Consider the following 23,308-nt stretch of genomic DNA (forward strand, 5'->3'; position numbering starts at 1 on the left):
TAGGTGCATAATGCACATCAAGTAACAGAAATGGTCAGACACATTACAAAAATACCATCCAGTATAAATTAAATAATGAGGTTAAGTAGATTTTTTTTCCAGGGGTCTCTGTTCAGCTATTGCATTCCACTCCTTGTACGCCGTGCCACTTGCCAATTTGGCGCATGACATGACGTACAAGGAGTGGAATGTTAGAGACTGGTACCCAGACTACCTCACAACACCTCAAAGGCAATGCATCTCTCAGACTTTCAAGCTGAACAAACGTTTTCTACAAAAGTTTATTTTCCATATCTAAAATCCTGTCTTCTAGCATACTTTCATACAACCATTACCTCCATGTATACCAAAGAGGTTGTCAACACAGAAACAGTTACCTGAAATGCTATTTGCAGACAAAAACAGACCGGTTTAAAAATGGGATCTATGGATGTTCATGCAGATCCAAATCAAACCTAACTTCGGTCTCAGTTTAATTTTTTGGGCCATATGATATGCAGCAGCTTTGTACAGCCGCAACAGACTTAGAGCAATGTTAAAATAGTGTAGTAGAGCATGCAACGAACCTGCAGTGGTGACTGCACTGGTGCCATTATCCCCTCAACATTACATCAGTGAAACAATGCCTTGTGTCAAGAATTGATACAAAATAATAAAGTTTCTCAACAAACGGTTTACATGATACAAATGTAATTTTATTCCATGATAGAAACATATTTCACAACCATTATCCAACAAAAAAGCACTGATTTGGGTGAATGCGGAAAAGGTAATTCAATAGTCAAATTACATTACTATTATACATACATTTTTTACAAGGCATCAGAAACCCTAAAACTAGATTTACTAACAACATCCTTGCCACAGACATGGGAACGATCCATTTCAATAATGGAGGTATATGAGGTATATGAGGTTTGAGAGAGTGGTTCAGTCCAGTGTTCTGAGGAAGGAGGGCCAGTCCCATTAAAAGGTCGCCAGGTTTCTGGTTGCAGTTTGCACAAACATGGACACTGTGGTCCTACCCTCGCAAGGGGACCGGTCGACGCTCTGGGGAGCATTCGTCACACACGTCTTGCTCGCAGACGTGACAGTGGTGCTTAGACAGCTTGGCAGTGAAGTCACGGTGGCAGATGTGGCAGGAGAGGATATGTGGTCAGGCACCCAGTAGGCAGGACGCGCAGCACCCTTCACCAGGCCTGAAGAGAGAGTAGGCACAATGTGTTGAAGGACCCGGAAGTATGATGTAGGATGACATCACTTGTACATCGTATAGTCAGTGGCATGAGATGGAGAGAATTAAATAATTGAAGAGAAGGAAACAGAGGACTTACCCGCAAACGAGGCAGAGGCCGGAGCAGGTGAAGTACTCATCAGGGAAGAAGCAGTTGTGGGCTATGAGCTCATCAGAAATCTCCCCATTGAAGCGCTCACTTAGGCCATAGACAGAGAAGAACAACAGATCAGAAATTACATTTTTGTAGTCTGATTAGATTGGTGACCGTAAAACTAACGGTCACCTATTGAATAGCAACATTTAACTTTCTATGTGCTTGATTTTAAGACCCCTTTAAATAAAGATCAAATGTTCCAGTAGACAGAAATGCTAAAACATTCCATTCTTGAACACAGCTTGACAGCCTTATTTGACTGTCATGGTTTCAGTGTTTGCCTTATGTAAATGTGAGCCTGTTTGAAACCAGTTTACAGCCAGATGACTGAGCTATAATGTCTACTACCTGCAGGGCTTTGAAGATGACGACTGGGAAGCGGGTGGAGTTGTTGTCCAGCAGCTGCTCCAGGGTGTGCTGCAGGCCACCAAAGTCATTTGGGGGGCTACAGGTACACGTGCCGAGGTACAGGATGGAGCTGAAAACCTCTGGGAAACGGCCCAGCTTCCTGAAGCGCTCAAGCAGCAGGTTTCCTGTCAGAATGAGAGAACGAAAAGGTGATCAAATGGAATAGGATGAGAAGACAGACTTAACTTTGAGTTGATATATAACCCCTCATAAAAGGACATTTCACTTCAGATCACTTTGATCAGGGGTCTTCAACCTTTTCTAGCTCAATCAAAACTGAGATGGAAGATGCCTCACCAAAAATGATTTCTAAGAAAAATAAGTAAAATTCTACTCTAAAGGGAAACATTAAATGGATAGAAAATCTATTTGTACAGTTTAACAGCCACATACTTTGAAAGGAAAATTATACTAGATTACTCAAACTGCTTGACTGGCCAACTAACTGTTCACACCGTTTCAAAACAGCTCTGTTGGAATGACAATTACTAGTCTTAGCGTGTCAAAGGGTCAGCGGGGTGAGTAGAGATTCTGTACCCGTAATTATCAAATTACATGTAATATGATCTTCTGTAGCAACACTCATGACAATGAGTGGATGAATCTACTGTATCCCTAATGTTTACACTGTCAAGGAAGGTGAAATAAAAATGAGACTGATGAGAGCAGAAAGTAACCACACCAATGTTCGATTTGTGTACACTATGGTCAGTGTTGATTACAGTATTTCTTAGCGCTGACCTGAGCCCAGCAGCTTGGTGTGGACAGTCTCATGGAAGATGATGATGGCCTGCCCTAGGGTGGACAGAGGCACGTCCAGGCCACAGCGGGCAGTAGTGGCATTCAGCTCCTTGGTGAAATGTTTCAGGTAGGCTTCTGACCCGTCGCCCAGGAACTTGAAGAGGTCGTCATGGATGCGGTCGGCGTGGGTCCGGTAAATACTGTTGGAGATAGCTAGCACCTTGAGCAAGAGCCGTGTTCTGTGGCCCTGGTTGGAGCTGTTACCCAGTTGGCCCTCTGTATCGATGACCACCACCTTGTGGATGGGGTCAAATTCCGCCAACACCCCCACCGTGCAGGACTCCTGCGTGGGGGGAGGTCTTGAACACCTCCCTGTCCATGAAGAACGTGTGGTTCAGAGTGTAGGATTTGCCTTCTCCTGTGTTGCCGAAGGTGGACACCACCACCATCAGCTTGTTGGGCTTGCAGTTAAATATCTTCACAAACGCACCTTCGTCCTTTATCTATAAACAGGGAATAGTGTTGGCAGATGAGGTGATTTCATTTCACAAAAGGGTCCTTAGATTTTAATTCAATCACTTTTTGGCTGCACCCCTTTTTGATTTGAATGAAACTTTCCATTCATACTGTAGTTGCCCCATGGTAGAAGTGGTCAGAAAGTGACGTTTTGGACCTGAATACCAAAACATTCAGGAGAAGGAGGTGCTTAAAGTTGACCCATTTTGCAAACCCAACCATAGCATAAGAAATCAATTTCTTAATCAATGAAAAATATTAACGGATGGGTTTGATATCATTTAAAAACTTACAAATCAGGGTTGTCAACCTATACTATAAATTCTTCCAACATGTATTTATCAAATAATAAAGGTTTTCGTATGTTGTAGTTTAGACCCTAATTTACATCATTTGAAGTCTGTGTTGTGCCCGCTCTCAGATGTGTCTCCAGTTGAAACAGCATAGTCTTGAATGCAGGGTGGTTGACATAAGTCTACATTTAAAAAGGTATCCCTAATGTTTTTTTTACCATCCTGAGTGTAAGATTTCAATTATAGAAAATGTAACAGTTTCTCTTTTCCAGTGATGAAAACATGGACGTCTCATGGTATGGTGGGTATGCTAAATGGGTCAACAGAGAATTTGGAAAGTATTCAGACCCCCATCACTTTGTCCACATTTTGTAACGTTACAGCCTTACTCTAAAATGGATTTAAAAACCTTGATTTTACATGCAATACCCCATAATGACAAAGCAAAAACAGGTTTTTAAAAATGTCATAATATTACATTTACGTAAGTATTCAGACCCTTTACTCAGAAGCACCTTTGCCAGCGATTACAGGCTCAAGTCATCTTGGGTATGACATTACAAGCTTGACACACCTGTATTTGGGGAGTTTCTCCCCTTCTCTGCAGATCCTCTCAAACTTGGATGGGGAGCATTGCTGCACACCTATTTTCAGGTCTCTCCAGAAATGTTTGATCGGGTTCAAGTCCGGGCTCAGGCTGGGCCACTCAAGGACATTCAGAGACTTGTCCCTAATCCACTCTTGCGTTGTCTCTGCTATGCGCTTAGGGTCGTTGTCCTGTTGGGAGGTGAACCTTCGCCCCAGTCGGAGGTCCTGAGCGCTCTGGAGCAGGTTCTCATCAAGGATCTCTGTACTTTGCTCCGTTCATCTTTCCCTCGATCCTGACTAGTCTCCCAGTCCCTGCCGTTGAAAAACATCCCCACAGCATGATGTTGCCACCGCTATTCTTCACCATAGGGATGGTATTGGCCAGGTGATGAGTGGTACCTGGTTTCCTCCAGACGTGTGATGCTTTGCATGCAAGCCAAAGAGTTTCAAACTTGGTTTCATCAGACCAGAGACACTTGTTTCTCATGGTCAGAGTCTTTTAGGTGCCTTTTGGCAAACTCCAAGCGGTCTGTCATTTTACTGAAGAGTGGCTTCTCTCTGGTCATTCTACCATAATGGCTTGATTGGTGGAGTGCTGCAGATATGGTTATCCTTATGGATGGTTCTCCCATCTACACAGAGGAACTCTGGAGCTCTGTCACAGTGACTATCGGGTTCTTGGTCACCTGCCTGACCAAGGCCCTTCTTCCTCGATTGCTCAGTTGGGCCAGGCGGCCAGCTCTAGGAAGACTCTTGGTGGTTCCAAACTTCTTCCATTTAAGAATGATCAAAATTGAATCAAATTTTTGTCACATGCGCCGAATACAACAGGTGTAGACCTACATACAAGCCCCTAACCAACAATGCAGTTTAAAAAATATGAATAGGAAATCAAAGGAACAAGTCATTACAGAGCAGCAGTAAAATAACAATAGCGAGACTATATACAGGGGGTACCAGTACAGAGTCAATGTGCGAAGGCACCGGTAAGTCAAGGTAATATGTACATGTAGGTAGAGTTATTAAAGTGACTATGCATAGATGATAACAACAGAGTAGCATCGGCGTAAAAAGGGGGGTTGGATGCGCGCTGTGTTAAGAAGCAGTGCGGCTTGGTTGGGTTGCGTATCGGAGGACGCATGGCTTTCAACCTTCGTCTCTCCCGAGCCCATACGGGAGTTGTAGCGATGAGACTAGATACTAAACAATTGGATACCATGAAATTGGGGAGAAAAAAGGTAAAAATAAAACATTTAAAAAGGTTCGACTAATTTCAACAGACAACACAATTAATAATGTCAAAATGTCAATATGTGACATTTCAAACACAGTAATGTTAAAGTGAGGCAATCTGGTTGAATATGTTCTGGCTATTTCAAGTCAACCTGCTCTTGACAATAAAATACACTATCTTTCATAAAAATGAAGGGTGCGTTCGTAAATTCACTCTACTCCAATTTCAGAACACTCCCGTGTGCCAGAGCGCAGAATAACGAATATGCACGGTAGCGTTAAATGTCGGCAAAAAGCATAATTAAATTGTTTCCATCAGCACAGAAAGTCACAAATGCACTGGATAAAATGAAAACAACCTAACCTGCTCTGCTAGGGCAAGTAAAATGGTTAGAGTGAGGTGTTCTCTCATGTGTCTGGAAGTAGCTAGCAAGCTAGCCAACGTTAGCCAGTTAGCTTGGGTGCTTGACTGCTGTTGTGAGGTCGAAACGCTCGGATCAACCCTACACATCCGCCTGAGCATCCAGCGTGCGCTCTGAATGCTCCGAGAGCAAAACACTCAATTTAAAGAACAGACAATCTGACAATGCTTAAAGCAATATGTTGTTTAAAACAACATTATTCCATCAATGTGACACAACCTAACTAAAACATATTATTTCGTCCGACGAAACTTGTTACACAAATCCGAATCGCCCTGTTTGAAATAGCTAAAGTTAGCTGTGTTATCCAAGCTAGTTAGCCAGTTCAGGTAAACACGTCAATAATAACCATAGCCAAACACTAGGATAACAGCAGTTCCGTCAACAAAATAAAACATACTGTAACAACCCTGGGTTTATAAACGCGGATATCGACTCTGCCGCTTGAGCATGCTTTTGCACAGTTGATAGCGAGATGGAATTCGGGCTAGAAGGTTGAGGGTTCGAGACCTGGGGCCTGTTGCACAAAAGTAGAATTAAGACATCCGGGATAAATGACTCAGCTGAGCTCAATGAAGCCAAAACATGTGCGTCCAGGCTTAATTGGTTGCACAAAGACCAAGCCAGGATGAGCAGACACGGATTCATTAAGCCAGGTGAAACCAATCCTGGATAGGTGCGCGCTCACGGCTCACTCAAATAGACCCCGCCACAGATCACAGATTAACTGATTTACCATGGCAACTAGAGCCGCGTACTTTTCCCCGTCGGAAGCACAAATCCTCATGGAGGCATACGAGGAGGTAAAAGATATAATTAAGAAGAAAGGCAACACCGCCACAGTGATAAAGCAAAGAGAAAAAGCGTGGCAAAGTATTGCAGACCGCCTGAATGCGTAAGTAGTGCACAATTACACACTCACCGCTCCGCTGAAACATCACAATTACAATTCAAATATTTAATTCACATCTCCAAAAATGCAGTTGTACTGTAATTATGAAACGGTTAATTTTTTTTATTGAAATGCACTGCAGATATGAGTGAAATTGTGTAAAGTAACTCCATCACACTGTATAAAGCTATGATAAAAATTTTGATATTTTTACTGAAAACAAGACAAAAATACCAAGTAATTTTTTGCAGTGTGACTCCATTAAGTGTGTGTGTGTGTGTGTGTGTGTGTGTGTGTGTGTGTGTGTGTAGATTAAACATGAACGGGCCAAAACGGACATGGCAGCAGGTCAAAATCAAATACAAGAACATTCTGCAGAATGGTATGGTCCCTGACTAATATTTAACAAAGCACAAGCATATATTGTACCCAGAAGGTGCCTGCTCACACATTGTCTGTACTGTTTTAGCAGTGAAAAAGAATACCCACAGACAAGGCACGGGTGGTGGGTCACCAAAGGCTGACCTTACCCCAGCAGAGGACATGGCCTTGGAGCTAAATAAAGGCAGGCCCGTCTTAGAGGGGATCCCTGGGGGGAAAGAGACGAGCATAGGTTCCTCCCAAGATGCCACCCGCTTCATTCAAGGTATGTCCTTCCATCTCTACATGGGATACAACCACATTCATATTGAATCAATTTGGACTGTCTGACTTTGGTTTACCTATTGCCTTGCAGTGTCTGGCAGCACTGTGTTCCTGTTAGAGCCACCAGCACAAGCACCAGACGATGCTGATCCAGTGAGTACTCCATCAAAGGCATACTGTAGGCCTGGCATGTCTTGTCTACTAGCTTCAATATGAATCCGATTAAATGTGATAGGGTGAAGGCCCCAGTGCAGCAGCAACAGCACATGATGGAGACGATGATGAGGAGGAGACCATCTCTCTGGATTCCAGAAGGCACGAGGTATCATGTTAAGACTGTGAAAGTACTATTTACTCTACAATGGTGAGGAGTCCTCATCAAAATCAAAAAATCTAATTTCTTTTACAGGACCCAGATGCTATACAGTGGGAAAACCAGCCTGGCAACATAGTGCGTATTAATAAAAGGACACCACATCCTGCCAAATTCCAGCTGCGCTAATTGTATTGTGTTCACAGAGCTCACAAGCTATCAGAAAGTTGTATGGCAACCACCTCCGGTGCCAAATAGAACTGGCAGACATAGACATTCAGTACAAGAAGAAAAAGATGGAAAATCTTGCACTGGAGTTCGAAATAAAAAAGAGGACAATTAGGAAACTGGACCTTGAAATAAAAAAACTTGAGAGGGAGGTGAGATATGCCTTCAATGTACACTGTATGCTAACTGTAACACAAATGTATTAATCATTATTTTTCTTTCCTCCCCCAGCTCCAAGAAGATGACACAGCTCAAAATAAAAATTAGGTATATTCTCGTAAAGTCAAGTGAGCCATGACATATGAGCTCTTATTGTGAGCACACAGGACGGTGGCATCTTTCTAAGGTTTTTTTTATTTTCCCAGCAATCAGTACAACCAAGTCATCGTTATAAGGCATCGCCCTCTTTTGCCCACCCCCCCCAGCACCAGGTGTGGCCACTAGCCTATATGAAGGCCCAAAATTGTGTGTTCCTTTCTGCTCTGACAATGGCATGCCCATTCGTGCGAGATGTGGTGGATGAAGAAGCACTTGTGCTGAGGAGAGCCTTCAGGTGAGAAAGGGTCTTCAGGGACCGGTTGGACCCACTGGCCTTCCCTGATGACCATCTATATGAAAGATACAGGTTTTCTGCAGATGGCATCAGGTATCTATGCAGACTACTGGGTCCCAGGATTAAGCACCGCACTGCACGGAGCCATGCACTGAGTGTGGAGCAAATGGTTTGTGTGGCCTTGCGCTTTTTTGCTAGTGGAGCCTTCCTGTACTCAGTGGGGGATGCAGAACAGCTGAACAAGGCCACAATTTGCCGCACAATAAGGAGTGTGTGTCTGGCTATCAAAGCATTAGCAGATGTCTTCATCTCCTTCCCTGGCCACAGAAGACTCTGTGACATCAAAGAGGAGTTCTATAGGATTGCAGGTAAGAGGATCTACAAATTACAGGACAACTGTTAACACATAGTAGGATACTCATTACTTTGTGTGACAGGTTTCCCCAATGTCATTGGTGCAGTGGACTGCACACACATAAGGATAAAAGCCCCCTCAGGTGCCCATGAGGCCGATTTTGTGAATAGGAAATCCTTTCACAGCATTAATGTTCAGGTGAACATAACTTTTTGATATTGTCCATTGACGAACACTCTGCATTGCCAGTGATGTGCATTGATTGGTGTAATATTCCTCATCTTATGATTTCAGATGGTCTGCAATGCTGACTGTGTGATCAGCAATGTTGTGGCAAAATGGCCTGGCTCAGTCCATGACTCCAGAATCTTTCGGGCCTCTGAAATCTATCAGTGCCTATCACAAGGTAAGCCACACAACCCCTATTTATAACCATCATGGCTGTGTCAAGAATATCACTGTGTTTATGAGGTAGTAATGATGAGATTTTGTGTTGACAGGTGAATTCTCTGGTGTGTTGCTGGGAGACAGGGGGTATGGCTGCCAGCCTTTTCTCCTGACACCTTTCACAGACCCCCAGGAAGCACAGCAGGCCTACAACCATGCCCATGCCAGGACCAGGGCCAGAGTTGAAATGACCTTTGGCCTCCTGAAGGCACGCTTTCACTGCCTTCACAAATTAAGGGTCAGCCCTGTTAGGGCATGTGATATTACTGTGGCTTGTGCTGTCCTCCACAATGTGGCCTGCCTGAGGAAGGAGAGGGCCCCCAGAGTGCCACCAGCCATGGACTGGGACAATCCGGCAATCTTCCCTGATGACGACAGTGGTCGGCTGCTGAGGGACCAATATGTGTTGAATTATTTTAGTTAGTATGTGTGCTTTCAATTTTGGTTAAATATGTCCTGCGGTGGCAGAGGAATTTGGGTTTTTTTGGGTTCGTTTTTTGACGAATTTGGCCTCTTATGATGTTTGTGCGGTATACTGTGTGTAATACAAGGCTGCAGGGAGGCTACTGCATCCATTCATTTGTCTGTTCAGTTGATGTGTATGGATTTGTCCTGCATTTATTTTAGTGTGCAGACATGCAGGGTGTGTTATACACATTCAAAGGTCTGTATATGTATAATTTTGTATAATATGCTTAGATTCTGTGCTTTCCATCTTGTAGAGTCACTGTGACTTCAGTTTTGAAAGGAGCTGATGGTTTACCTGCTTTGTTTTGTCCTTATTCAATAAAGGAACATAATGTTACACATTGTGTTTTTATATTCATATGGAATGTGTATTTGTTTATATGACAGAGTACTAGGGCCACACTGAAGAAAAAGGATAAAGTCATAAATTTATGAGGCTGGTTCTTTCTGCAGAAAAGCTACATATTGTTTTTACAGTTTTGATACTTATGACAATGTGATACTTAATATTCTGGCACATCAGCATGTCTTTGTTTATGAAACCATACTGAAGTACAATTTCACGAAATGCCCCACATCTGTCATTTTAACAACTGTCCTCCTTTAAAACAACTGGTTACAATATTATGACTTGTGTTTTTTTCCCCTCTGTGGCCCTAATATTCTAGCATTTTATATATAGCCTTATAGTCTATGGGAAACTGTAAATTATCTAATGATAGCAACATCATCTAAAAATCATTTTTTATCCAAAATCATTGAAATTAATGATCACAAACGTTTAAATAACAGTGGGTCTAGTTATATGTGATAACAATGTATAGTGAGCAGTGAAATAACTATTGGTTTCCATTTGTGGTGACTGCTGACTGACATTAGGGATGAGATTAAATAGATCCTGGAATTTAGCCTGGTCTGGAGCAGGCTAGCTCCACAGAATAAATCTCCATGGTAATTTATACCATAACATATCCTCCTGCCCCCTATCCATCTTTAGTGCAACCGGATTACGGATCAATTGAGCCAGGATCACCAAGATATCCTGGCTTAATCCCTTATCCTAGTTTTGTGCAACAGGCCCCTGCTCCCTGCTGTTTCATTACAAGAAGAAAAATGGCACAATACGTTTCAGAAGTCTTTAAAATATGTTATTGCGTTGAAATCATTCCTAGCTTTGTCACTGTTCTGTTCATCACCAGCCCACTCCATGCGGATTTCTGAGTGCTATGTTGTTGCATGTTAAAATCAGCTGAACAGATTATTTCGAGTCGAGGGTCAGGGGTGGGTATAATGCGCATGCTGGGAAATTAAGTTGTTTTGAATAAAACAAGTTAGCGTTGTAGTCATAAATCTATCAAATTTGTCATTTATATTATTTGCATTTCAACATAAATAAAAGCTGAAGAACATTTGCACATCTAGGAACTTTCCGTAGGTGCTGGAGTTGTAGGCAAACTCATGGAAAGCATGGTGGCCCTCAAGTTTTACCTCAATGAACGTCCCCCTAATGCTTAGGGGGACTAATGCCACGGCATTATGCTGTGGGGATGTTTTTCAGCGGCAGGGACTGGGAAACTAGTCAGGATCGAGGGAAAGAAAAATGGAGCGAAGTCCAGAGAGATCCTTGATGAAAATCTGCTCCAGAGCGCTCAGGACCTCAGACTGGGGCGAAGGTTCACCTTCCAACAGGACAACGACACTAAGTACACAGCCAAGACAACTCGGGAGTAGCTTTGGGACAAGTCCCAATGTCATTGAGTGGCCCAGCCAGAGCTCGGACATTAACCCTAACAAACATATCTGCACCGATCCCCATCCAACCTGACAGAGCTGGAGAGGATCTGCAGAGAAAAATTTGAGAAACTCCCCAAATATACAGGTGTGCCACGCTTGTAGCGTCATACCCAAGAAGACTTGAGGCTGTAATCGCGGCCAAATGTGCTTCAAAGTACTGAGTAAAGAATCTGAATACTTATGGAAATGTGATATTTCAGTTTTATTTTTTTTTGAAAAATAAAGTGATTTAATCCATTTTAGAATAAGCTGTAATGTAACAGAATGTGGAAAAAGTCAAGGGGTCTGAATACTTTCCAAATGCACTATAAATATTGACATTCCTTGTGTATGATCATATATTTTGATACATTAAATCTTAATTCTGTGAACCTTATATTTTTTTTTACCTCCATTTCAGGAAGTGATGTCACTGAGTACTTCCCCTACATATAGGACCTTCCAACCCCACCTGAGATATAGATGCCTGATGAAGGGTCGAAATGTTCTAAATAAAATCACCTGGGAACATGAGCAGCAGTGTGCAGATTTTTTCATTAAGATATTGGATTATACAACCTGAATGTATTGTTAATCTGTGAAAGGGAACTACTTTTCAAACTACCACTAATATTGCAAGACCTTGAATTATGTAATTATGATAAATAGTTTTTACTGGACAGAATTACCCCGAAAACTATTTGTTATAAAATGTGTATGGTTTGCACTACTAAAAACTCAGTAATTTATGTAAGATTCAGTACATCAACACACCTGTAGAGAGCAGTATATAACTAATTGTTCAAATCCTTGGTTCAATTTAACAAATTCCAATGGATTGATCATATCAGTGGGTTTGAACATGTCCATAATGTAATTCTGGCAGCACGAACCCACATGCACAGTTTAGTGAATTATACACTTTCAAATAGATTATGCAAATTCTGATATATACACACACACACACACGCTTTACAAATTGGTCTTTTGATCAGCTCTGAAAGAGATTTTGTGATTGGTCAAAATACCAATGTGGAAAAATTGATCAGAATAGGGCTGCCTGTGTAAACGTAGCCATATTTCTTAACCTTAGTAGCTGTGGTTCCCCTCCAAAATAAAGTAGGCTCTGATTAACCCCAAAAAGTGTGTGTTCTCTTTTTCATATGGAGGCATCATCTGATTTGCTGTTTTTAAATCAAGTTGATGTTTGTCCTGGGAATGTGAATTTCAGTGCAGACATTTCTAAGATGATTAACTTGTCCTAGATTTTACCACTCCTTCATTCCAAGTCAATTCCACCAGAATCATTTGGATTTGTGCGCAACACAGCCTAAGGGAAACAAAACTGTCAGGAGTATCTCCCATAATCAAATATATATTTACTGATAACTAATATTCCAAAATAATTGTTTTTCCTTTTGCAGATACAGTTTCTAGTCACCACATTATGTTTTCTACTAGAGAAGCCTTTGAGTGAGGAAACCATTGTTATCAGAATGCTAATTACTACCTAGAAGAGAAAGCAGTGATTCACTCCACTATACATGTTAATGGTCTCCTTGACGATGTTAAGGAATTGACAGATTGATTGATCCAACAGAAAACATTGGAGGTTCATCAAGGGTGTATTCATTACACCGATTCTGTTGCAAAACATTTTGCCACAGAAAGTTTACTCCAAACGGAAAATGTTTATACAACGAAAATGAGAGTTTGCATTGGACAAATTCAGGTAGGTCCCTCCCAGTTGCGTTCCGTTTTCTCTGTTTGCTTCCGTTTGGTTCTTCAGCAGTAAATGGTTTCAGTTACAAGGCATAATGAATACACCCCAGAGCTCAGCAGTGTGCTAGGATAGCAGGCACGTATCTAGTTTGACAGGCTCCAGAGATTGGATATATGAGATGTCTCGTTAACACAGCAGGCTGAGGAAATACAACATTCATAGAAATTACAACTTCAGGCAGCGGCATTACTTCTTTGGTATAATGGCATTCTCATATTTTGTTCGTGCATGCCACCACCTACTGTGCAGTAGTGTGTGTTCGATCACTTTACAGTTGTTATATAAACATTTTAAAAAGGCAGGGGGATACACATTTTCACCACACACACACTATTTCACAAAAATAAAAATCTCAAAACATAACTTCTGGAGTAAAATCTCTTACACCCAGGTACTTATCTGCAGCTGCCACCTATACTCATTAACAACCCACTTCTCCATTCCACTACTTTGATCCTATCTGCTCCTGCCCAAGCAAACGGCCTGGGAGGACAGGAGACACCCCTACTCAACGCACCCTGTAACTCTTCTGGAGTCAAATCACATAAACCCCAAATCTTCTCTGCAGCTACCTCCACAACATCCATGTTATTTGTGTTCCATTTCTGCGGTACAGTTGATAACCATTGCTATAAAATGAAATCAAACCTAATGAAGAATATACACTATCACTCGTTGGGCTATCCCCCTCTGTGCTGGCACAAATCTACTACTCACTTAGATCCTCTCAGGATCCCTCACCCTTGACCCCTCCTCAAATTTCTTCACTGCCTCAGCATAGGACACCTTCTGCACTACTCTGACCACTTCAACCTGCCCCTCTCACACCAAACACTAACCTGCCTCTCTCGCACCGGACACTGCCGATCCCCAGGAACAAAGCCACCCTTACATGACACACAACTTTATCCAGTAGACACATTAGGCCTTGAATGCAGGCTATATAGTATAATCACTCAGTAGTTCAATTGTTGACTCCTTTATAGCACATTCATTTTACCACTTATCATACAAATAAAAAAGATCTTCTGTCTTAAGCAAAGCACTTTGGACTTTTTTCCAGTGCTGTAATCATTACGCCGACTCCGTTGCAAAATGTTTTGCAACAGAAGTTTACTCCAAACGTAAAAGTTTCTATTGGACAAATTCAGGTAGTTCCCTCCATGTTTCCGTTTGGTTCTTAAAGTTTCCGTAATGAATACGCACAAGGTTTCTAATACCCAACAACTGTGCACGTCGATGTAGTACTCAGCAATCGATTATATATCTATTATGACTTTCCTCTTTCCAAGGCTTAAACCAATTTGCTGTATTACAAAGGCAAAGGGAACAGCTTTAATGGAGAGGCTTTGTCTTGTAAATTGGATCCTCAATGTGACAGCAGGTGACCGTAGTCCCTTGTCTGTGAGCTGGGTAACAAAACCCTGTGGTGAGAATATTCTCAACTCTGTCTTTCCCTCTGTTTTCTGAGGATTTACCTCAGACTGTTGGCCTCCCTCAGTGATCCCTCAGTGACCGTACCATAAAATGGAGCTCACATGTTAACAGTAAATTAAAATAAGGTCCAAGTCATTAGTGAATATAATTTTCTAGAACTACTCTAATGAGGGCTGATCTACATCATCTTTATATTTTTACATTTAACCTTTATTTAACTAGGCAAGTCAGTTAAGAATAAATTCTTATTAACAATGGCGGCCTCCCGGGGAACATTGGGTTAACGACCCATTCTTGATTTTATATTTTCACATTTACAAACTCCTAATTTCTTAAAATAAACAAAAAAATTAACACTTAAAGTGAAATGTGTAACGAGACAAGTAAACGTGACATAAAACGACAAGGCAAACATTGTTTGAAACGTGGCTTCCACAAGAAGCATATATGGCTAGAAGATATTCACATTTTATAAAGCCTACAAACAAAATACTTGACTATGCAGTATATGCGCTAGAAAAGTGATAGTCAGGTCGCAAATAGGCCGTGACACCAACTGCAATACAATGCTGTCTGAATCCTGTGAGTAACAAAGACTTTCCACAGTGCATACAATGGTGGAAGGCTATCACATGTTCCTGGGGGAACTTTTGGCTTTTGAGCTTCAATAAGCACAACATATGACAACTTTTGTCCAGAATAACTAACTCTTAGTAATCCAGCCAACTGCTACTGCCACCCCCTAGTATTCAACACCAGAGGGTTTTGTGTCCTGTATTGAGGTAGTGCCATTGGATCACATGAAGCAGAATAACTTCTTCCACCCCCCACTAGAAAAAGTATTTGCACGACCAAATAGTTTGAGCTTCTTTGCTTTCTCACAGGCCTTGTGCTTGACGGCAGCAAAGATAGCAGAGTCAAATGCTTCTTTTAGGTTCTTCTGGGTCAGTGCGGAACACTCCACATAGTCGTGGGCTCTGATCTTCTCTGCCAGACGCCTGGCCTGGGAGTTCACCACTGGCTTGACCCTCAGCTGGTCCAGATGGATAAGGATGCCAACATCATGCCGGAGGTCAGACTGGGTACCCACTAAAATTATGGGTGAAGCAGAATTGAAGGTGCGGATCTGTGGGATCCATTTTGAAGTGATGTTGTGGAAAGACACTGGGTTGACAACACTGAAGCAAATGATGAAGACATCTATTTGATTGTAAAACATGGAGCGAAAATTATCAAACTCCTCCTGCAGAAAATAAGGAAGTGGCAGATTAATTTGTGTTATAAATATATTTCACTGTAGCCAACATTTCGTGTTGCCATAATGTATTTGGTAGGCCTACTCATGCATTGGCCTAGTTACCTGTCCTGCAGTGTCCATCAACTGGATTTGTACTGGAATCCCATCTAATCTAACCAATCCTGTAGAATAGAACACATTTCACCACATGCATTCTCGAACCCTCTTTCACTCAGCCCAAATTACTGCCAAAGGAAAATTGTTAAGGTACAGTATTTAAAGGATGCAAAAAAAAAAATGCAACTCACCGGTGAAGACGTCAAAGGCCGTCTGGCGGTATTCGTTTGGGTATCCATTTGAGATGTAACTTATAATCATGCTGGTTTTCCCCACAGCACCATCCCCAACCAACATACAACTAATGATTGGCTCATTGTGCTTTTCTTGGAAATCATCAGGGGTCTGCATCATCTTATCTCCGCTACTGCGTTCACTATCTGGTGGAATTTCAGCAAAAGTTTAAATTCTTATCCAACAGAACTATCACTGTCTCATCTTACATCAAAGCGCACATGGTGGAAACAAATGTAGCGGATACTTTGCCACCTCCAGTTTGAACGAACAATGCCGCCCAATCAAGTTACAGCCCTCAATTCAACGCAAATGCATTTTCACACGCTTGATTTGCATAGTCACTCCTACAGCGGCCATCGGCCACTTGACAAAATATGGGCCATTGTGGATCGATGGCCTGGATACTGTATGAATTTCAGCGCGAAAGGCTACCTAAATCAAATCAACCTCTCCGACCAAGGTGCAGGAGTTGAGACAAACTTAAGTGAAAAGGTAATTTAGCAACTCTTAGTGGCCAGTGGAAGCTGATGAGGGTTTCTTTATTGTTTCGGCTATTTTTAGAAGTTTACAGAGAGAAATGAAGGAGGCTTTTATATATTTCAGAAATAGCCTATGGGTTCAGGGACCAATTATAATCGCAAAACAAAATGATGGTAAATGAGTTACAAGGTCATGTGAACAAATCCAATTATCAATGAGAGAGTTCTATTGTATTCTAAAATAAATATGGGTATGTGACCAATACCATTTGATTAATACCTGATACTGATGGTTTTGTCGGGACTGAAGGTTTGTTTACATAGCAGGTTAGGAGAATGAACGTAGCCAAAGATGATCTATTATATAAGATAGGCGACTGACCGTTCTAACAATGGAAATACATGTGTGCAAAGGCGGAAGGCAAGCGGGAGGACGCGGGATCATTATAGCCAATAGAGTGGTGAGGAGTAGTTTAGTGTCCGGAAATAATTTAGCCATTCATTGTAGTCGATCTGCGATCTGTAAAGTTGCTATTTTCTCGTGTCATTCCTGGACTACTCATAATTAACAAAGTCAAATTTAATCAACAAGTACGATAGTCAGTTGGGGAAAAAAATAAGGGTACAAGACTGTGAACATATATGGCCGTGTTAGCAAAATCACTACATATCCCATCGAACGAAGCGGGGAGAGGCTCACTGTTCAAAGACCAGTCAGAAACGTCCTGACGCTAACGTAGACGCAATGATGTCCTTCGCCACCGCTGTCTTAAGATAGATACCTCGAATACCTCGAATTGGACAAGGTTGTCCTATCTCTCCGTACCTGTTTTTATTAATCACCCAACATCTTGCAAATTCTTTAAATAATAGTCCTGTACAATGTATTTCCATAGCTGGTAAAGAAATTATTATAAGCCAGCTGGCTGATGATACTACACTTTTTCTGAAAGACGCAAACCAAATTCCCATATCGATCAATGTGATTACAATCCTTTTCCAAAGCGTCTGGTCTATATCTTGACATTAATAAATGTGAACTCATAGCTGTCAAAGATTGTGTGACACCTTCATATTATGGTATTCCAGTAAAATAACTACATAATTAGGCATAACCATTACAAAGGATTAGAAGTCTAGAGGCTTACTAAATTTTAACCCTCTTATTAAAAAAAACCCAGAAGCTAAATCAATGGCTACGAAGGGACTTATCTTTAAAAGGTAGAGTCCTAATAACCAAGGCCGAAGGTATCTCTAGACTAACATATGGTGTTCTATCTTTATATCTTGACAGTAAAATAAGCAAGGAGATAGACCAGATGCTTTTCAACTTTCTTTGGAGAAACCGTACCCATTACATTAGGAAAACTGTCGTAATGAACACTTATGAGAATGGTGGACTGAATTTTCTGGACTTTACTACTTTAAATAATACTTTTAAGATCAATTGGATAAAACATTCCTAAGAAGACCCACTTCTATCTGGAATTTTATTCCTCATCATGTCTTCTCTACTTTTTGTTGCCTTAATTTCATGTTGTTTTGCAATTATAATATTGACACAGTTCCAGTGAAACTTTCTGCTTTTCATCGGCAGGTTTTCTTGTCATGGTCCTTAATTTATAAACACAATTTTTCTCCACACAGATATTATATATGGAATAATCGGGATATATTGTATAAAAATACTTCTTTGTTTTTAGAATATTGGTTCCGAAATAGTATCCTATTGGTGAGCCAACTGGTAAATGCAGAGGGTCTTTTACTCAGTTATAAAGAATTCTTATCACTTTACACGGTCCCTGTAACACCTAAAGATTTTGCAATTGTTTTAGATGCCATTCCCTCAGGTGTTGATATGTTATTCAGGAACGTGACCCTCAGACCCTACCTCAGAGCCTACCTTCTATTGACCCTTTTGACTCATCAGTAGGAAAGATTTGTTTCTCTTTTGGTCCATTCAACAACAGAGCGATATGAACCTTGTTTCAGCAGGATGTTGTATTTATGTTGCCTTATTGGAATGGATTTATTGATAATATCTGTTGGAAAAAAGTTTGGATGTTGCCACACACAAGCCTACTTGTTAACAAAATTAAGGACGTTTCCTTTAAAATTATTCATAAATATTATCCTGCCAACCACTATATGAAGAAGTTTAAGGAAAACATAAACTCAAATTGCTCCTTTTGTAATGACCACCCAGAAACAGTGTTGCATCTTTTTTGGCATTGTATGCATGTAAGAAAACTGTGGCAAGACATCAGTAGGTTTATAATTGAACACATTTATGAAGATTTTACACTATTGTGGAGAGATGTACTGTTTGGATTCTTTACATACAATAGAAATAAGCTGAAACATTTTTATGTAATTAATTTCATTATTCTTTTGGCCAAATTTCATATACACAAATGCAAATTTACAAACAGAAAACCAAATTTTCATACCCTGCAAAAATAAATTGAACTGTATTTTAAGACGGTTAAATGCTCTACTAACAAAAAAGCTGTTAGAATTGTAGGTACAGTGCCTTGCGAAAGTATTCGTCCCCCTTGAACTTTGCGACCTTTTGCCACATTTCAGGCTTCAAACATAAAGATATAAAACTGTATTTTTTTGTGAAGAATCAACAACAAGTGGGACACAATCATGAAGTGGAACGACATTTATTGGATATTTCAAACTTTTTTAACAAATCAAAAACTGAAAAATTGGGCGTGCAAAATTATTCAGCCCCCTTAATACTTTGTAGCGCCACCTTTTGCTGCGATTACAGCTGTAAGTCGCTTGGGGTATGTCTCTATGAGTTTTGCACATCGAGAGACTGAAATTTTTTCCCATTCCTCCTTGCAAAACAGCTCGAGCTCAGTGAGGTTGGATGGAGAGCATTTGTGAACAGCAGTTTTCAGTTCTTTCCACAGATTCTCGATTGGATTCAGGTCTGGACTTTGACTTGGCCATTCTAACACCTGGATATGTTTATTTTTGAACCATTCCATTGTAGGTTTTGCTTTATGTTTTGGATCATTGTCTTGTTGGAAGACAAATCTCCGTCCCAGTCTCAGGTCTTTTGCAGACTCCATCAGGTTTTCTTCCAGAATGGTCCTGTATTTGGCTCCATCCATCTTCCCATCAATTTTAACCATCTTCCCTGTCCCTCCCATCAATTTTAACCATCTTCCCTGTCCCTGCTGAAGAAAAGCAGGCCCAAACCATGATGCTGCCACCACCATGTTTGACAGTGGGCATGGTGTGTTCAGGGTGATGAGCTGTGTTGCTTTTACGCCAAACATAACATTTTGCATTGTTGCCAAAAAGTTCCATTTTGGTTTCATCTGACCAGAGCACCTTCTTCCACATGTTTGGTGTGTCTCCCAGGTGGCTTGTGGCAAACTTTAAACGACAGTTTTTATGGATATCTTTAAGAAATGGCTTTCTTCTTGCCCCTCTTCCATAAAGGCAAGATTTGTGCAATATACAACTGATTGTTGTCCTATGGACAGAGTCTCCCACCTCAGCTGTAGATCTCTGCAGTTCATCCAGAGTGATCATGGGCCTCTTGGCTGCATCTCTGATCAGTCTTCTCCTTGTATGAGCTGAAAGTTTAGAGGAACGGCCAGGTCTTGGTAGATTTGCAGTGGTCTGATACTCCTTCCTTATTTATCATCATTAGTCATTTAGGTCAACATTGGATCATTCAGAGATCCTCACTGAACTTCTGGAGAGAGTTTGCTGCACTGAAAGTAAAGGGGCTGAATAATTTTGCACGCCAAATTTTTCAGTTTTTGATTTGTTAAAAAAGTTTGAAATATCCAATAAATGTCGTTCCACTTCATGATTGTGTCCCACTTGTTGTTGATTCTTCACAAAAAAATACAGTTTTATATCTTTATGTTTGAAGCCTGAAATGTGGCAAAAGGTCGCAAAGTTCAAGGGGGCCGAATACTTTCGCAAGGCACTGTAATTTCTGATCTGTTGTTCTTCTCTGTCTATGGCCTAAGTGAGCGCTTCAATGGGGAGATTTCTGATGAGCTCATAGCCCACAACTGCTTCTTCCCTGATGAGTACTTCACCTGCTCCGGCCTCTGCCTCGTTTGCGGGTAAGTCCTCTGTTTCCTTCTCTTCAATTATTTAATTCTCTCTATCTCATGCCACTGACTATACGATGTACAAGTGATGTCATCCTACATCATACTTCCGGGTCCTTCAACACATTGTGCCTACTCTCTCTTCAGGCCTGGTGAAGGGTGCTGCGCGTCCTGCCTACTGGGTGCCTGACCACATATCCTCTCCTGCCACATCTGCCACCGTGACTTCACTGCCAAGCTGTCTAAGCACCACTGTCACGCCTGCGAGCAAGACGTGTGTGACGAATGCTCCCCAGAGCGTCGACCGGTCCCCTTGCGAGAGTAGGACCACAGTGTCCATGTTTGTGCAAACTGCAACCAGAAACCTGGCGACCTTTTAATGGGACTGGCCCTCCTTCCTCAGAACACTGGACTGAACCACTCTCTCAAACCTCATATACCTCATATACCTCCATTATTGAAATGGATCGTTCCCATATCTGTGGCAAGGATGTTGTTAGTAAATCTAGTTTTAGGGTTTCTGATGCCTTGTAAAAAATGTATGTATAATAGTAATGTAATTTGACTATCGAATGACCTTTTCCGCATTCACCCAAATCAGTGCTTTTTTTGATGGATAATGGTTGTGAAATATTTTTCTAGCATGGAATAAAATGACATTTGTATCATGTAAACCGTTTGTTGAGAAACTTTATTTTTTTGTATCAATTCTTGACACAAGGCATTGTTTCACTGATGTAATGTTGAGGGGATAATGGCACCAGTGCAGTCACCACTGCAGGTTCGTTGCATGCTCTACTACACTATTTTAACATTGCTCTAAGTCTGTTGTGGCTGTACAAAGCTGCTGCATATCATATGGCCCAAAAAATTAAACTGAGACCGATGTTAGGTTTGATTTGGATCTGCATGAACATCTATAGATCCCATTTTTAAACCGGTCTGTTTTTGTCTGCAAATAGCATTTCAGGTAACTGTTTCTGTGTTGACAACCTCTTTGGTATACATGGAGGTAATGGTTGTATGAAAGTATGCTAGAAGACAGGATTTTAGATATGGAAAATAAACTTTTGTAGAAAACGTTTGTTCAGCTTGAAAGTCTGAGAGATGCATTGCCTTTGAGGTGTTGTGAGGTAGTCTAGGTACCAGTCTCTAACATTCCACTCCTTGTACGTCATGTGCCAAATTTTTTTGCATTCTGGTTTTCTTCCAGAATGGTCCTGTATTTGGCTCCATCCATCTTCCCATCAATTTTAACCATCTTCCCTGTCCCTGCTGAAGAAAAGCAGGCCCAAACCATGATGCTGCCACCACCATGTTTGACAGTGGGGATGGTGTGTTCAGCTGTGTTGCTTTTACGCCAAACATAACGTTTTGCATTGTTGCCAAAAAGTTCAATTTTGGTTTCATCTGACCAGAGCACCTTCTTCCACATGTTTGGTGTGTCTCCCAGGTGGCTTTTGGCAAACTTTAAACGACACTTTTTATGGATATCTTTAAGAAATGGCTTTCTTCTTGCCACTCTTCCATAAAGGCCAGATTTGTGCAATATACAACTGATTGTTGTCCTATGGACAGAGTCTCCCACCTCAGCTGTAGATCTCTGCAGTTCATCCAGAGTGATCATGGGCCTCTTGGCTGCATCTCTGATCATTCTTCTCCTTGTATGAGCTGAAAGTTTAGAGGGACGGCCAGGTCTTGGTAGATTTGCAGTGGTCTGATACTCCTTCCATTTCAATATTATCGCTTGCACAGTGCTCCTTGGGATGTTTAAAGCTTGGGAAATCTTTTTGTATCCAAATCCGGCTTTAAACTTCTTCACAACAGTATCTCGGACCTGCCTGGTGTGTTCCTTGTTCTTCATGATGCTCTCTGCGCTTTTAACGGACCTCTGAGACTATCACAGGGCAGGTGCATTTATACAGAGACTTGATTACACACAGGTGGATTGTATTTATCATCATTAGTCATTTAGGTCAACATTGGATCATTCAGAGATCCTCACTGAACTTCTGGAGAGAGTTTGCTGCACTGAAAGTAAAGGGGCTGAATAATTTTGCACGCCCAATTTTTCAGTTTTTGATTTGTTAAAAAAGTTTGAAATATCCAATAAATGTCGTTCCACTTCATGATTGTGAAGCCTGAAATGTGGCAAAAGGTCGCAAAGTTCAAGGGGGCCGAATACTTTCGCAAGGCACTGTATATATATGTCCCTTAAGGTCCTTGTGTAATTGTAATATGATATTGTACCCCCTAGCTTGATTGTCCATTGTTTGTAATGTATGCTTGTGTTCCCTCATGTGCTTTATGTATTGATTTGTTGTTAATTAAATAAAATAAAATGTAAACTTTTTTTACAAAAAAGATACCTCGAACCAGTCATGACTATTCAACAAAACAATACTTAATTTAAGTTTATTTCCAGCAAATGTATTGGTTACATTATTGTTTAACTAACAAAGGCGTTTGAAGTTGAGAGTGCAGTATTTATTAAGTTTGACAATAAGCACGAAAACTAGCATAGTTCAGCTAGCCAGCTAATTTAGCCATGGAAAGATGAGAAAAGAGTTAGAACATAAATGCGCATGTGGGCCATCACTAGGCTAATTCAGGAGACCGATTGTAGTTTCTATGCCCTGATCTCAGGACCTGGCGGCGAAA

The 23,308-nt window shown here is 41.1% G+C and overlaps 1 protein-coding gene, 1 long non-coding RNA gene and 1 pseudogene across 2 annotated transcripts; 1 reads left to right on the forward strand and 2 right to left on the reverse strand.

The window, feature by feature from the left end:
• Nucleotides 1–746: 746 nt before the first annotated feature.
• LOC110504202 lies at nt 747–13,636 on the reverse strand (annotated as a pseudogene).
• LOC110505522 (rho-related GTP-binding protein RhoV-like) lies at nt 12,160–16,674 on the reverse strand. Its single transcript, XM_021584796.2, has 3 exons — nt 16,032–16,674; nt 15,847–15,905; nt 12,160–15,729 (listed from the first exon to the last, which is right to left on the reverse strand). Exons 1-3 carry the CDS (start codon nt 16,192–16,194, stop codon nt 15,283–15,285), a joined length of 669 nt encoding a protein of 222 aa, XP_021440471.1. The 5' UTR covers nt 16,195–16,674; the 3' UTR covers nt 12,160–15,282.
• Nucleotides 16,435–21,321, forward strand: LOC118944374. Its single transcript, XR_005039598.1, has 3 exons — nt 16,435–16,569; nt 20,561–20,659; nt 20,795–21,321. It is a non-coding gene; the product is annotated as an uncharacterized LOC118944374 (long non-coding RNA).
• Nucleotides 21,322–23,308: the final 1,987 nt, after the last annotated feature.

The sequence above is a fragment of the Oncorhynchus mykiss genome, chromosome 25 (genome assembly GCF_013265735.2).
Source record: "Oncorhynchus mykiss isolate Arlee chromosome 25, USDA_OmykA_1.1, whole genome shotgun sequence".
NCBI lineage: Eukaryota > Metazoa > Chordata > Actinopteri > Salmoniformes > Salmonidae > Oncorhynchus > Oncorhynchus mykiss.